Source organism: Fundulus heteroclitus, chromosome 6 (assembly GCF_011125445.2).
Source record: "Fundulus heteroclitus isolate FHET01 chromosome 6, MU-UCD_Fhet_4.1, whole genome shotgun sequence".
Lineage (NCBI taxonomy): Eukaryota > Metazoa > Chordata > Actinopteri > Cyprinodontiformes > Fundulidae > Fundulus > Fundulus heteroclitus.
Window position 1 is genome coordinate 20,452,167 of NC_046366.1, and position 16,841 is coordinate 20,469,007.

At 38.6% G+C, this 16,841-nt stretch overlaps 1 protein-coding gene across 4 annotated transcripts in view; it reads left to right on the top strand.

Moving 5' to 3' along the window:
* asic1c (acid-sensing (proton-gated) ion channel 1c) overlaps positions 1 to 16,841 on the top strand; it is a 149,835-nt gene that overhangs the window by 119,336 nt on the left and 13,658 nt on the right. For all 4 annotated transcript variants that reach the window (XM_036138284.1, XM_036138285.1, XM_012876274.3 and 1 more), the window contains 7 exons: positions 3,925 to 4,075; positions 6,078 to 6,205; positions 12,373 to 12,523; positions 12,636 to 12,692; positions 13,162 to 13,315; positions 13,511 to 13,602; positions 13,963 to 14,042. In XM_036138284.1, coding sequence (XP_035994177.1) covers positions 3,925 to 4,075; positions 6,078 to 6,205; positions 12,373 to 12,523; positions 12,636 to 12,692; positions 13,162 to 13,315; positions 13,511 to 13,602; positions 13,963 to 14,042 — 813 coding nt within the window. The remainder of the gene's footprint in view (positions 1 to 3,924; positions 4,076 to 6,077; positions 6,206 to 12,372; positions 12,524 to 12,635; positions 12,693 to 13,161; positions 13,316 to 13,510; positions 13,603 to 13,962; positions 14,043 to 16,841) is intronic.

Genomic DNA, 16,841 nt, shown 5'->3' on the forward strand with positions numbered 1-16,841 from the left:
GAGCTATTCCACAAATGCAGTAAACATGGGAGAGTGGTGAACCTTCCCAGGAGTGGCAGACTTAAGACAGGCTCTTCCCTGCGTTGAGGTCACTGTTCATGATCCAACGATAAGAAAGGGGCTGGGCAAAAAAAAAAAAAAATGGCACCATGGTAAAGCTCCAAAGTGAAAGCAGTTGTTTAAGAAAAGGGCTCATCTCACATTTACCAAAAAATACATTGATGAGTCCTTTGAAATTCATGGTCCGGTGCTGCTTTGCTGTTTATTGACCTGGATGACTGCTCCCCACAGTAAAATCCAGAGAAAAAGTCAGGCCATCAGTTTCCTCATGGGCACTTGGGTTGTACAGCAGAACAAAAATCCAAAATGTTATATGTATCTATTTTATTTCAGGCTTTAACTGGCACCGCTTCCATTTCTACCCTTCAGGCTCTGACAGCCGCAGCACTAAATTTAGGAGAGTTTTAAATGCAGTGACATCTTCTACTTTTGATGGATTCGGCTTACGTCATTTACAAAGTATTACAAATAGACTTTTTTTTTTTTTTTGTCAACTGTAAAGTCCGAGAATAGCTCCTCATTCGAAGGAGTTGTCGCGTCATTGTGATGGAAGAACTGTTTACATGTGAGACTTAAACTCACGGCAGTTACTCTACTAAACACAGTGCATTGTTGAGAAAATAATACTGCTAAACAACAGGAATGAAAGCAGAGGAAGAGTTTGCAAGAAGTACAGTCTTCACACAAAACATACGACACCGATTTAAATTTATCTTTGCATCTAATCTGCATTACTTTTTATTGATGGTACTAAAGGTAATATTGTTGCTTGTTGTTGTTGTTGCATGTTTTGGATTCCCGATATCCAGTATTAATATTTTATAAATGAGACTTCACTGAAACATTTATTATGGGGGGCAATAAGAGAAAAATCTGCTCCTCAAGTCTGTGGTGGAGTCACATTTCATGCACATTATAACTGCATTTAAGTCCAGTATGTGTAACAATGTGTGCAAAGCAAAGCAAAATCTTTTGACTTGATAAGTTTGATTGTTGGTTTACTCCTACACCATGAAACTAGGGGTGTGTATTTAAAAGCCCAAATATGGAAATAATTGAGTATGGGGAATTTTAGTAATTTTGCTTAGAGTCTCGTATAAATTTGGACCAGCTCTGTTAAGTGGAAAATAGTCCCAAAGCAATCTGATGCTTAGATCCCCTGAAATGTTAACAGGGTAGAAATAAGTGATGTCGAGTCATTTTACATAGAGGGTTAGGGTGGGGACCGCAGTTAAGATCTTGTTTTTACAGATGGAGATCAGTTCAATATTCCGATCATAAAAAGCAAAACATGTAGCAATGACAGCTTTAACCAGTGCAACATTTGAAATATAAACGTGTTGCCAGAGCTCAACCAGCCGTGACAGCTTCACTGTCTCTTAAAAAAATCAGTACAGAGCTTCTACAATATCAAAAAAAAATCACCTTCATAGCCAGAGACAGACATATTTTGCATTTTATCTGTGCTGGCATCTGAAGCATCTCTTGTCGTAGCTGAAGTGTGACTTTTTGGCCCTCCTATCTTATTTAAATTGCAGCGTAAAATGTTTTAAAGTCCCCTGTCAGATGGTTTTGAGTCACTTAGCAGACCTCATTATACGGCCTGCAGTGGGAAAAGGCATAGGGCTCTGCTGAACAGCGTCGGTCTGAGCTGCACAAAAGTCTGTGTGAGTCTGGACACACAACACTGACTCTGATCCCTGGAGATCAGCTTTGCCCTGCTGGCTGGCTTTCCGCCAGCAGACCCCTTAAAGCAGCCTCACTACAGAGGATAACTGATGAAAAGTTAGCAAGAACTGGAGTTTGTGTCTTTCCTAATGTGAGATTGATTTAGACGGGGCCAAAGATACGTGAATGGCTGAAAGCCACCGGCTGAGCTTCATACTGTTTTTATGGGGTTCTTTGTGAGTTGTTAAAACACTTGGATGGCTCTAATCACTAAGTATGAGTCACTGTGGCTACTTAGGCTGTAACGTTTTACACCCGTTGTATTAAGTCTCCACTTTACCGCGCAACAGAAATCTTGAAATGTTCATTAACAAGAGATTGTACCATAATGATATTTATCACACAAATAATAGTTTTCTTACTGTGTTAATATTGAAGTCATACACTCAGTGGCCACTTTGTTAGGTACACCATGCTAATATCAGGGTTGACTCTCTTTTTGCCTTCAGAGTTGCCTTCTTCCTTTTTAGCATATATTCAAGATGATGTCAGAAACATTCCCCCAGAGATCTGGGTCTGTATAGACATCAAGACATAACAGTAGCTGTGGATTTGTCCGCCGAACATCTGCGATACAAATTTCAAATGTTACGAATGTTGAACTGAGATCTGTTGACCATGGGCTTCCTATAGCCATCAGAAGATGGGGACACTGTGTCATAAAGGGATGGAACAAAATCCAGGTAGCCTGCTGTGTTTAAACCATGCTTCCCCCATTCAGATGCTTGGTTTGAACTGCAGCAAGTCATCTCCGCCACATTTAGATGACTAAATGCATTGCATTGCTGCCACGTTATTGGCCAGTTTAGTTTTTGTGTTAGTAAGGAATTGAACAGGTGTACCACATAAAGTGGGCAGTGAGTGTTTTTCTGCATTTGGATATGATTAACTAATACATATAAAATATCTTGAATTAAATATGACAATACATATCACATTTACTAACACACTTGTTCTTAGGTTCCGATGTTTATCCTTTGTAAGCTTAAGATTCTGTGTAATTCTACTGCAGCCATGACTGTTTCATATTTGTCCCATTATGATATGCTTATTTGCTTGAACTGTCAAAATGAACTCAAAAAGGCATGAAAAACGATTATTGTTTTTTTTTTTTTTGTAATACAATTGTTACATAGCCGACCTGATCTGCTTTCCGATCCTGTCTCAAACTGATTAGTGGGTCGCTTTGCATTCTAAGCTTTGTCAGTCAAGTCAATTTGTTTGTCTCTTCATTGTAAACAACAAAATTAGACACCATTTCATTGATCCATATCGTTAACCAACAGGAAGTTTTGTGTGAGACACACAGAGATAAAAACACAAAATAGATAAAGGGTAAAATAGGTGCATAATGAAGTGCCTAATCTTAACAGCATCATTTTAACCCAGCAGAGAGCTGTGCTTGTTAAGATTTTGATTTAGTGTTGCTGTTTGCCTGAAGGCAGCATATCAAAAACAATGCAGCTCTAAAATAGATTTTGGACAGGAGACTTCAAGCATCCTCTCAGCTCCTCTCACCGTCTTCTGCGGGGCGCTCTTCTTTGCCATATTGCAGGTGGAGTACCTTTCTGAGATGCAGAATGCTTGAGGGATGCTAGTAGCTGCCATGCTTGAGTTTTTGCTCAGAAAGTTCAGTCTCTGCTCAAACTCTGAGGAAAAAGCTCAATGAATGTGGAAGATATTTGGTGAGGGGGAAAAAACCCCTGCAGTGACTGCACATTAAATATTAAGAGCGGCTGTGTTATACTGCCATTGCTTCAATCCCAGTTTAGAGGTTTTGTCTGAGACCAAAAATATTCCTCTGTCTGTGTCTCTGATTCATTGATGGCAAAACACTATATTTACTCTAAATCACTCAGGGGATCTTTGGAGTGAAATTGGGTAAAGATTAATGGCTTTTGTTGCTGCCGAGGTGCACTTGTTAATTTCTTAAAACCAGACTCAGGAGCCCCTTCAAAGCCAATGCTTCTTTCTCTGATAATCAGAAAACCTCTCCTATGATTACCTCTCCAACACAATTACATGCTGACATGTAATACATCTTGTACTGGTGCAAAGCTCGCCGCGGTGCTGTGAAGAGGTTGTTATTCACACCTTTCTTTTTGTCGTCTTTTTTTGTGTGTGCTCTGTTCACAGATTTACACACGCTACGGGAAATGCTACACCTTCAATTCCGGGTTAGATGGCAACCCTTTGCTGACCACCTTGAAAGGAGGAACGGGGAATGGTTTGGAAATCATGTTGGATATCCAGCAGGATGAATACCTGCCGGTTTGGGGAGAGACAGGTCTGTGCAACTTTAAGCGCTTTACTCACACCGACAGGTTAACAGATTTACGTAAACCTCTTTATCTCGCTTGTGTTGTTTATATGATCTGTAGATATGACTTGCTTAAAGGAGCTACAGTGCTTTGCAAAAGTATTCCTACCCCTTAAACCACAACTTCCAGTCTGTTTCATTGGGATTTTCTGTGATTGACAAAAGCAAACACATTATTGAATAAAGTCCATCTGTGTGTAATTCATTCTCTGCTAAATCAGAATCAGAATAAGAAATACTTGAATAATCCCAGAGGGAAATTACAGTTAATGTAATTAACTGTTAAATGCCGCTTTTCCGTGAAGGCCTCAGAACATTAGGGAAGAAACATAATGAAAATCGAGGTTTAACACTAGGACTCCCAGAATTCTGATACTACTAGAACTCCCACTGGCAGTCAATTTGACGGGTGACATTCTGACCAATGGAATGCGGGATTGGTGATGATGTCATCAACTGTAATGGTTCTAGTGGGCTTTATAAGCCCATTGTGGATATGTAGACCTAAAAATGAGGTCCAAAACATATTTTTACCACGTCCAACAATTGTTCCTTAAATTATTTATAATATACGATTGTAAATGGTGCTGAAAATAACACTGTAAATTAAAAAAAATTGCAAGAAAAGTTTATGATTATAATGTTGAATTATTTACATAAATTCGGAAAATGCAATGTGGCAATAATAGATTAGACTATAAATAAAATAGAAAGCCTCTGGCACGACTGCAAACCTGCCAAAAGATGTCTGTCCCCACTAACTGACTGCATTAAACATCGATCACATAAGCATCCATGTGGGTAACTCTGGGAGAGAAGCATTCACAAATTTGAATTTTATGGAATAGGGGGCAAGAAGTAAACTGTCGTTAAAGAAAGCCATAAGATGTCTGCTTTTCAGGTTGCCACTAGCCATGGAGGTGCTCTGATCAGATGGGAGGTTAAACTTCTTGGGTGACAGGCAAAACATTTTGTGCATCTCCCATTTTTGTGCAACCACCTGTGGGGATGCTTTTCCACAGCAAGGACAGACAAATTGGTCGGAGCTATTGGGAAGATGGATGGAGCCTAATAGAGAACATTGCTGGAGGCAAAAAAACACTTTTAGAGGCTGTTGACGACCTGGGACAGGGTGGAAGCTCATCTTCCACCAGGACGACAGACTTAATAAGCTGTAATGGAATGGTCGACTTCAAAGCATATTCATGTGTTACAATGGCCATGTCAAAACCCAGAAGGAAATCCAATAGACAATATGTTGCAAGACTTGAAAACGTATGTTCACAGAGGGCCTCCATCCATTCTGACTGAGCTTTAGATGCATTGCACAAAAGAGTGGGCAAAGATTCCTGTCTATAGCCGTGCAGCTGAAAGACCCAAAGCTGTAGTTGTAGTTAAGTATGAAAGACCTAAAGCTGTAGTTGTAGTGAAGTATGTTTCTGCTAAGTTCTGAAACTCGGGGAGGGGACTTAATATGGACACACTCCCAAACCTACAGATTTAATTAGATGTGTTAAAACCCACTTATTTTGGTTGGTCTGTTGCTTATAAACCCAAATAATTACATAGACATTTAAGTGTATAATATGACAAAAATTGAAAAAAAAAAATGAAATTAAAATAATTCAAGGGATATGAATACTTTTGGAAAGCGCTATGAAAATAATAATTCCTTCTGTAGTATTATTTTGTATCCATATGTTCCTCCAGGTGTACTACTGTTATTTGATCTAATAATCACCCATATTAGTTTATGCAGCATCCAGGAAATGTTTGGTTGTAAATCTATTTAGAATGCAGTAGTACACCAACACTTTTGTTGGTACTGCTTCGGCAGTAAGGTTTAAAAACAGCCTTTTGACCGAAAAGCTGTTAATGGCTAATAGCTGAAACAGGCAAGTGCCCAAAGAGTGACATCAATTAGATGGCCGCACATGTTGTTATACTTTCTGGCGTGCTGTATCCACAGATGAGACATCGTACGAAGCGGGCATCAAGGTTCAGATCCACAGCCAGGACGAGCCGCCCTTCATTGACCAGCTGGGATTTGGTGTAGCACCCGGTTTTCAAACTTTTGTGTCATGTCAGCAGCAACTGGTACCCAAAGATCAGCCTCCGTCCTCTTTTATTTTTTTGTTTGCTTGTTTTTATTTATTTATTTATTTGTTTTGCCCAGTATCATTGAGTGTTTGTTCCCACCTCCTTCCAAATTCTTGCCAGCCAGTGTACATTACCTCTGTGTCATGGAGCATGCCTCGATATCAGATTGCTGATTTACCCTCTGTGAGAAACAGTGGTGTTAGTGTGGTTTTCGCTAAATGAAACTTGGGGAATTAAAGCAGCCAAGAATTATTGACAGAGCAGGGCCAAGTAATGATTAGATGGAAGCGTATGAGCGTGATGTGCCTTTCAGAGCCAAAACCACATAAGACTGCAATGCATGCAAAAATATATGGCTGCTCAGACTCAGTGCTATTTTTAGCCAGTGAGAAAAATATGAATGTATCTTTTTGATCACTGCAAAAAAAAACGTCAGAATTTAGAAAGCGCATTATACTTTAAAGTGCTTTCATTTACATTTTTTTTTAAGAGACCCTTATCTAACAGCAGCCCCTGCTAGAAATAACTAAAATCTGAAAACACTTTAATAATCATTTTTTGAGGGAAAACTGTGAAAAAGGAGCCTGGCACACTTTTTGTTGCAGCGTCTAATTTCCCTCTTCCAGCAGCTCTAAAGCCTAACTTTTTTATGAGAGCAATGACCTACAACTATTTTGCACGGACTTTGATTTAAGGGCACAATTTAATGACAAGAATGAAAGCCTTTGGCAGGGTTTGTTGACGACAGAATATCTGCACAACAGCTACGGCTCCACCGCCGTCAGTGAAGGATGAAAAGTAATAACTATAGTGGAGCCTGAATTGATCAAAAGGGCCGTCATGGATAGTAATAACAGTGAGAACATGGATATCCAATCCAAATCTAATGAAACTGTACAGCATTTATGCAATGTTGTCTGTAGAACAGATTCCAGCTGGGTTCGCTTTTTGTCTTTTTGCACACACAAGACAAACAATCAGCGAGTTTTCAGACACAACCAGGGCCAGAAAAGAGAAATAGCTTCTGTTAAAAACGCAGTGGTGCCACAAAGAGCTTTAAATTCTGCGATGATTATAATAATTACACTTTATGATCAACTGTATTTTTGTATTGTGCCTGCAGGCTTATTAGAATTTCCAGCACATAATCAGTTCTAGTGAAGTACGGGATACTTGAGCTGTTAATCAAATTAATTTCCTCAGCCATTAATGAAGCCAGATATAAATGATTTTGCTCCGAAAGTTAATCAGCTTAGCTGCTTCATCAGCATGAACCAAATGTTAATGTAAAATCTGTCATGTTTCAGCAGAATAGCATGGGATGATTGAGGCATATTTTTGACACTTGGACACCACAAAAAGATTAAATGGAAGTTGTTGGAGAGGTTGCAATGAAAAACTGGACTCTCTTATTTTCTTCGTTTAAATGTCATCTGTACTCAAAGTTTGCCATCGTTCAACTATCATCGGGAATTGAATTGGGGGGTATTAATCACCATGGTGGAGTTTCATCTAGAAGGCAAAAGGGCAACGATTAGTCATTAATAATCACGACACGAGCAGCCGACAGCAGTGACAGCTAAAAGACGTGTTTACAAGTTGAAATATGGAGTACATTAATTAGATTGCCATTAAAGTCTGGCCAACGTTCTTATCAGTCTTTGTCCTTTGAATTCAGTATGCTGGTATGGGTGTAGACTCAAAATAAAGCATATATGATTTTAACATTTCCATTTATGACTTTTTCAGAGAAGTTTAATTTTAGCACCTTATTCCGGACTAGAAATTAGTTTAATTAATTTGTTGAATGCTATCTACAGTTGTACCGATCAGAATTTTTTTGACCAGTTTCAAACATTTTTCAAAGAGCGCTTAGCTGTATGTTGATGCAACATGTGTTATGCTGTATAAGACATCGGGCATCTGCTTGAAAAACAACATTAAAACTAATTGAAACAGTTTTAACCTCTCAAGACCCGATAATTTTAGTCTAAACAGACGTTTTGATGCCTGGAAAACGATCAATTTCTCTTCAAACATATATTTTTCTTCTTCCTGACAGATCTGTAAATTCAATTCAGTTCAATTCAATTTTATCTATATAGCGCTAATTCATGAAGCATGTCATCTGCTAATGAAATGAATGAAGTTGACAATCAATCAAATGTATATGTTTGAAGAGAAACTGGTCTTTTTCAGCCTATTTTCAGGTGTCTAAAAGCCCATGTTTAGACTAAAGTTCTCAGATCTTAATCGGTTAAGCTTTAAGCTTTAAGAGAATTGAATAAAAACTTATTTACATGCTACTGTTCATTTATATGTATATTTTTGAAACTGAACTGAATAGATACCAGTTTTAGTAGATTTAGATCTTTAAGACCTAAGACTACAATTGAAAATATTTTTTTTTCTTTCTAGCCTTTGTGTTGTGAGTGGTTGATTATTATTTATATTTGGAGCAGAGGCAACATCAAGCCACCTGTGAGAGAGAGCAGTCGGGGCTTTTCAAACATTGTAAAGGGCCTTTAGCATTTTTTATTAGCCATTGTTAGAACAGCTAGTTTATTTCAAACTGTCCTTAGGGTATGAGCAAACATTTTTCCTGCTTAGAGCCCCCTGTTGGTCTGCGGTGTGTATCCCTTGAATTTACACAGGGTAGGTTTAGACATGCACCAGTTCTACATGCAACAAATGGAACCTTTGTTAATTGACGCTGTGTATTTTTTCAAGTTTGTAAATTGATTAACATTTATTGTGCAAGTTGGATGTGGGCCCAATAATAAAACTCTGCTTAGGGCCCCACACAATCCTGGGCCAACCCTGCTAGCTTCTTCCTTGACATATAGTGGCTGAAAGCTAAAGAGGAACTTTGCTTTTAGCCTTCCTGTTACTCACCTCAGTCCTTCTCTCACTTACAACCTGAATAAATCTCAGGCAAGTGGAAAATAGCTTCTCACATGTCTTTGCTTCATCTGGTTTGTTTTTAAAAACCTCATTGACACTGAGAAGATCGCTTTAGAGTGCATCTATAATGCAAACTGCATCCCACAGTGCAGCAGATTTTTTGTTTGGTTCGAGCACTTTTGCAGGGTATTTGTCTGAAGCCACGGATCCCTTCCTGCCCGTTACCTCAGTGTTGCTTGCCTTTTAATTTCAATAATGTTGTGGGCTGTGTTCCCTCACCCCTCACACTAGATGAGACGTCCTATGAGGCCGGCATAAAGGTGCAGCTTCATTCTCAGTCAGAGCCTCCTTTCCTCCATGAGCTGGGCTTCGGGGTTGCCCCCGGCTTCCAAACATTCGTTTCCACCCAGGAGCAGAGGGTAGCGTATCTGTGACTAGGCTTGCTGCATGCTGCAATGTACCGTGTTGTTCAGTCGCTCCACACTTGTTACGCTCCACAGTTTTCTCTGCTGCTCTACCCTCCTGACAAGGAATGGATTCATGTGCCTCCCCCTGTTCCCCCCTCTATGTGGCTGAAGCAACCACTCGCAATAGTTTTACCTTTGTCTTCTCTGTTTACAACTTCAGTGGCTATTGTGTCATTCCTTTTGAGCCATGCACCCAAGCCTGTTTCCTAATTGAAGTGTAGTTTGTCGTTTGGTCATACCCCTCCCTTTTCCACGCACAACGTTGTCAACATAATTTCTTTGTTTTGCTTTCATATCTCAGCGGAGGGGATTATAGAAACTCTGCGTTGTATCATCTGAAAGGACCAGATGGTGTGATTCATTAGGTTTTATCCCCTGTGAGGATTCAGCCTTCTGGTCTATCATCTAGTGCACTTCTCACCAGGGTGCTCTATCCGTTCTTGTCCACATATAAAAGTCTGCGGGTTGGAAAGGGGGTTCAATAAAAGCTTAATCACGTTTGCCAGTTTAGGTCCACTCCATCAGCGAATTGCACTCTATCTCTGTCACTGCCTATTGACTAAATGACCCTTTGATTGTTAGAGTTGGCCTGGTTAGGGCTGCTGGATCCGACTGAGACTGCCACGCGGCCCTAATGTGACAATAGCAACACAATTCTTATGAGATACTTGCCAGGAAAAAGCTACTGGCACTGATTACTGGTCAGCCCCACAATGCATTTAGAAGCTACTGCTGGTTCAAAGCGTTTAAGCAAGCTGGGTTTTATAGGCGGAGAGTTGTTTGTGTTTTTTTTTTTTTTTTTATCGTTGTTTTGTTTTGTTAATGAAAATAATACCAGATTAAATAAACAAAAGATTGAAAGGGAACTAAAAGTCTTGTTGGTAATTAGACGTCTTGTTTGTTCAGTGCAAAATAAATAGAAGACCTAAATAGACTGCAGACACACAGAAGCAAGCATAAATGCAGCAAATGACTCCAGTTGCCTGAATAATAGATATGAACAAAATAGTTAAATATTCTGCTTCTGGATATTGTTGGGTTACAGATTTATTTAGGTTGTTTCTTTGTAACTCTTAAATGTAGAGTGCCTTGCAAAAGTATAAACATTTCTCAACCGTTTTCACACTTTGTCACCTTGCTATGTTTAAAATCCAATGTTTTTAATAGGATTTCATACGACAGAACCACACAACATAGAACAACGCATTTCTAAAGGGCAGACAAATAAGTATGTGGTTTCAAAGGATTTTAGAAATAAAAATCTGAAAAGTGTGCTTTGCGTGTATTCAGACCCCTCTACCCCTAAATAGTGTCAAGTGCAAAAATGTGCCTTTACCGAAGCTGCCAAGAGGCCCTTCAGCACAACCCCTGGAAAGAGGCAAGCTAAGGCTGCAGGTTCGCAGGTTATGTGAAATACTATGTAGGATGGAAAACTAATGCAGCACATTGCCCTAAACACACCGTCTCCGTTGTGAAAGATGGAGGAGGGAGCACCATGCCCTACTTCAGCAGGGACCGGGAGGCTGGTCAGAGCTGAGAAAACACGGAGCTGATGTAGAAGAAATTAAATATTTGAGCCTGGGGTAGAGGCTGACCTTCCAGCAAGACAACAACCCAAACATACAGGTAGAGCTACAGAGTAATGGTCTGGATCAATTTTTATCTGTTAGAACCACCAAGTTAAAGTCCAGATCTAAAGTCAGTTGAGAAACGGTGGGAAGACTTGAAAACTTAACGCTCCATACAATCTCTAGCCAATCTTACTGAGCTTGAGCTGTTTAGCAAATAGGAAGGGGCAAATAAATCAGTACATAGCAAAATATGGTATGTACCCAATGAGACTTGTAGCTGTAATTACAGTGAAGGGTGGTTCTAATAGGTTTTGACTAGGGAAGCTGTATACAAAAGCATGCTACAGTAAAATAAATGAAAGCTATTAATCATTTTCCTTCCACTTTACATCTATGTAATTTACTTTGTGTGTAAGTCACAGAAAATCCAAAAAAGATAGGGTGAAGTTTGTGGTTGTAACCTGACAAAATGTGAAAAATGTTAGCGGTGTAAACACATTTGCAACGCACTGCAAGGATATGTTAAAAGGGTCCAACTTTAATATATCATTGAAATAATTACAAAATGCAGATTAAAGGCAATCAAATCTATGCAATAATCAATGGAAACCTCTGTTAATCATAAGCATATATATATATATATATATATATATATATATATATATATATATATATATATATATATATATATATATATATATATATATATATATATATGCACCTCTTCAAAAAGAAAAAAAAAACTTTCATAAAATCTATTTAGAAAATCTGCTGCATGAATTATTTTCACTTTAAAGACTGTTAATTGTTCAGACCTTTACTGTCAGGATTACAAAACCTGTCGATTGATTGTGGTGTCCTGTCCGAACTATCCAAGTTCCTATTTCCGAGCCTGTCTCTATTCCCATGGTACTCTGTTTCCTGCCAGGAACCAAACCTGCATCAGTGATGTTCTGCATGATGTCTGCCTGCTGCGACACATGAGCAATAATACTGTTCTGCCACGTGTGTCTCAGAGCACATTTTTTATTTAAAGACATCTGTTTCTTTAGTGTGTGTGCGTGTATATGTGTGTTGGGCTTTGTCAGCTCGTTGTCCTCTTTTGTACTATGGCTGTGCACCGGGCTTTTTTTTTGTTTTGTTTTTTTGTCCCTTTATGTTGTTTGGTGTAATCCTGTGAGCCAGCGTACTGAGGGAAAACATGTGCTGTTTGCTCTTTCAGCTTCAGTACCTCCCACAACCTTGGGGAGATTGCAAGTCCACACCAATAGACTCCGAATTCTTCTCCACGTACAGCATCACTGCATGCCGCATCGACTGTGAAACACGGTACCTGCTGGAGAACTGCAACTGCAGAATGGTTCACATGCCCGGTATGAATTGAGACCTGGCCACACTCTTTTTTTTTTTTTTTAGTTTTTCTCTTTTTTCCTCCTGTGGTGCTTAAATATGTAATGACTTCCCCGTTTACCTTATTTCAAATAGGTACTTCAACAGTTTGCACGCCTGAGCAGTATAAAGACTGTGCAGACCCAGCTTTAGGTGAGCCCATACATTTAATCGTGTTCAGCATGAGTATTTTTTAAATAATTATGTACATTTATGTGGGAAGCCCAGAACTCATCAGCATTGCCATAAGCAAATTCCGGGGCTTTAGCTAGTACTTCTGTTGCTTCAGAGAGAAATTACTTCCTTCTCAGATAGTGCTGAAGCAAAATAATAAAATTATTGTTTAAAAATTCCATTATGAAGATTTGTGGTGTGACTGCGCGTCGCTGAGCTCAAATAAATCGCGCCGGTTTTATTCCCTTCCCATCCTCTTCTTTCCAGTAATATGGCTTCAGTCATTATTTGCTTTCATGGAAAGTGAACGATGGCAGCGAGTGTATTTCTCTTTCATGCAGCGCTATTTTTAGCCCAAACTAAGAGCTGCTCAGCGTGGGGTTTGTTTGATTTTTGTTTTGTTTTCAAAGAGATCGCTGTATTTTTAAATGACTTTGATCATCCACAGACTTTTTGGTAGAGAAAGACAACGATTACTGTGTCTGTCAGACCCCCTGCAACATGACTCGCTATGGCAAGGAGCTGTCCATGGTAAAGATCCCCAGTAAGGCATCTGCTAAATATCTGGCTAAGAAATTCAACAAAACTGAGCAATATATTGGGTAAGTATTATGTAGTAACAGTGGAGTATTCTTTTTTTTTTCCTGATGCATTTTGACCTAAGTCTCCATCGTTCACCTTCAATGTAACAATAATGAAAGAATCTTACTCAAGAAAACGTCAGATGTAAGCTGATGTAACGTTAAATCACAAGATATAATATGTGCTGGGTATGCTCTTGTCTGTCCTCCCTGCAGAGAAAATATATTGGTGCTGGACATCTTCTTTGAAGCTCTAAACTATGAGAAAATTGAGCAGAAGAAGGCCTATGAAATTGCAGGGCTTCTCGGTAAGCGTCTTGCAGTTGCCCGTTCTTTCAGATTCAAAGGAGAAAAAAAAAAGTATGACTTTGGTTTGAGCACCCAGCGGATCCCTAGCCCAAAGTTCACATTGTGTGTTGGTGCCTGGTGCTTTGAGGATTCCTCTTTGAACTTGCAGATAGGCTGAACACATTTTCATAATCTGATGCTCTTGCAAGGGCAGCACGGCTGGATCTGATGAAAAGCTGAGCCTGCGTGGACACTTTTTAAAATTCTGTTCAGATTGCTCAGAGATACAGCGAATTAGATGTGACAGCGCCGGCAATGGTTTCATGCGTCATTGTTCAACTAGTGTACCTTCCCATATCTGTTCATCTCTTCTTCTTTAGGTGACATTGGAGGTCAGATGGGGCTGTTTATTGGAGCCAGTGTTCTAACAATACTGGAGATATTTGACTACCTATATGAGGTAAAGTTTGGACCTTTTACTTATTCAAATGTATTTTTGGACCATTTAGCAAAAATAGGGGTCCAGGGTTATTTATTTATATCTACCCATTATTTTACAAGGAGAATCCCTTTGAGATGTCCAATCTATTTTGTAAGAGCATTCTTCTTGCAATACAAAGTTTCATAAAGCAAAGAAAATGCATAGCAATAAAAATGCTTAGTTTATTACATATCTATGACTCCCCAATAGTATATCAATCATTTAAAAGACTTGTATCCAATTGTCTGTGCCTTAGAGTCATTTAAAATGCCTTTTTAATAAGTTTGATGAGACCAATTCCTTCACATCAAGATAAGCTTGCAGTAGAATCCATTAAGGGGGAGCAGGAAACTCAAAGGATGTCTTCTGAAATTCTGTCTAGCCTTTAGTACAGAGAGTAAAATAAATAAATAAAAAAAACCCTGGGAGCAAAGATAATAGCCTCAGCTAGGATGCTGATATACATAGAACAGGAGATAAGGAGGGAACATTGCCAGAATAGCCTTGTGAATTATGATATACCAGTGATTCAGTTAGCAGGAGGAGGACCATCGAACCTGGGCATACAGCCTTCAATGATAACACTTTGGATGTGTGATAAATCTTAGTGCTCCATGGTAAACAGTTCAGTGAGATAAATGAATTTTGTTGGGTCAGAAATTAAGATAGTATCTGGAAAATTCATTCATATGCCCCGGATTTTATTGGATATTATGCAACACAAAATGTGTTCCATAAAACCAATTGAATATTTTTGTTCAGGAAAAATAAACATTTAAGAAGTGTGGCATGCATTTAAATACAGCCCAGCTGACTCAGTGCTTTGCGAGACCAAAACCTTTACTGTAAATGTAGCTTTGAGTCTTTTGGCAAATATCTCTATCAGCCTTGCAGATCTAGAAGCAGAGGTTTTTGCCTCGCCCTCTTTACAAAATCCCTCTGTCAGATTCGATGGAGAACATCTGCTAACATACATTTTTAAATCTTGTTATAAGTTATTAATTTGATTTAGGTCTGGGCATTGACTGGGTCATTCTCAGACATGAATATTGTTTGATTCATCTTTCTATCAGCTCTCTAGATTTTCTATCACCAATGAAGAAAATCTTCCCCATCTCATGATGCTGCTACCATAATGTTTAACTACGGGGATGATAAGTTCAGGGCGGTGAGCTTTGTAGTTATCTATCTCACATAGTGCTTACCTGAGTGCTGCACCTTCTTCCTTATGTTTGATCCTATATATGGTGTAAGGCAAAATGCACATGGGACTTCTTATGGCTGTTTTTGAAAGGCTTTCTTCTTGCCACTTGAAGGCCAAATTTGTTCAGATCATGATTTATAATTTTCAACAGATTCTCCCAACCCATTTATGGTCATAATACTGACCATAAATTACATACAGGTGGCTTTTATTTACTAAATTGCTCAGATTTATTTACTTTTTTTTAAAGAATACTGAAAATTCTGCATTATAATGGGGATACATTTTTTATGCAGTGAATGCTTTTTTTTTTTTTTTTTACTCTGTTGTCATCTGCAGAATCTATCACTGCCATTGGAGCCATATTGTGAAAATGTTGTTTAGGAAAAATAATCTTAAACAGTTCCTCAGTTGATGGACCGTGTAGATTTTGTCCAAAGCCATCTTTATGCTTGGAAAAGAAGGAACTGATGGAGAATGTGCAACTGCTGTTCACACATGCAACTGACAGCAGGGGATCCTTCGCTTGAGAAGTGGAGAAGAAGAAATATAACAGCATGGAGTGTAGGTTGAGTGTTGGCAATTCAGGACATAATACAAAAGATCCACTGTGAAAGTTGGTGTTTATAGTTTGCAACACGGCCAGGATGGTGTGCAAGACTCCTGGATGTCAGCTTGATTTACAGTAAATATTGGATGTATCTGGGGGAATTTAAGCCAAAACTATATTCTAAGAAATTGCCACTTGTGTGAAAACAGGTCAGATCTCTCATCTTTATCTGAAATAAATGCTCATTAGGTAAAGATTTAATGGTGCATTTATACTTTGAAATCCACTACATAAATCATTGTCCATCTGTATTACATCCATTGTCTTTGACTTGTAATAAGACCAGATTTTGTGTAAATAAATCATTAACCTTTAAAGCTGTATAAACAGAGTGAATGGATAAAATGGGGACACTGTGTCAGAAAAAAAACAAAACATGATGTTACAGTCGAGCTTTTTATTTGCTGAGATTAAAACTGCACAGCCTTAATTGCGTCTCGCTCTTTATTGCTTCTTAGGGCTATATTTCAAGTGTCACAAAATATGCCGAACTTTAATGCAAATGTAGAAACTTCATGAAGCAGCCAGATGAAGGAATAACCTGTTTAATAACTGAACTGACGAGGCAGAAACGAGAAGGAAGAAGACGGGGTTCTAACAACAGATAGCTAATATGTCAGATATTAACTGGTAGATGATAAACAAAGGATGCTTAATATTTCAATAGAATAGGAATTTGGGCAAATATCAACAGAATGTAAACCCGACATTTTATAGAAACAGTTCAAGGAACTTGAAGCGCCTTTAAACCAGTTTATAATATGAAGTCAGCTAACCGAGAAATTATGTGTTACCCTCAGATAATAAACAGTGTTTCTGCTATTTATGTTTTATATCTTATGGCCAGATCGAGCTTCTTTATTTTCACCACTTTATTTAAAAAATAAGAAAGCAACATGTCAAATTTTTATCTCCAGCAGCTGTATTTTCTGAGAGATGCTGCATTCACCTTTTTTAATGTTAG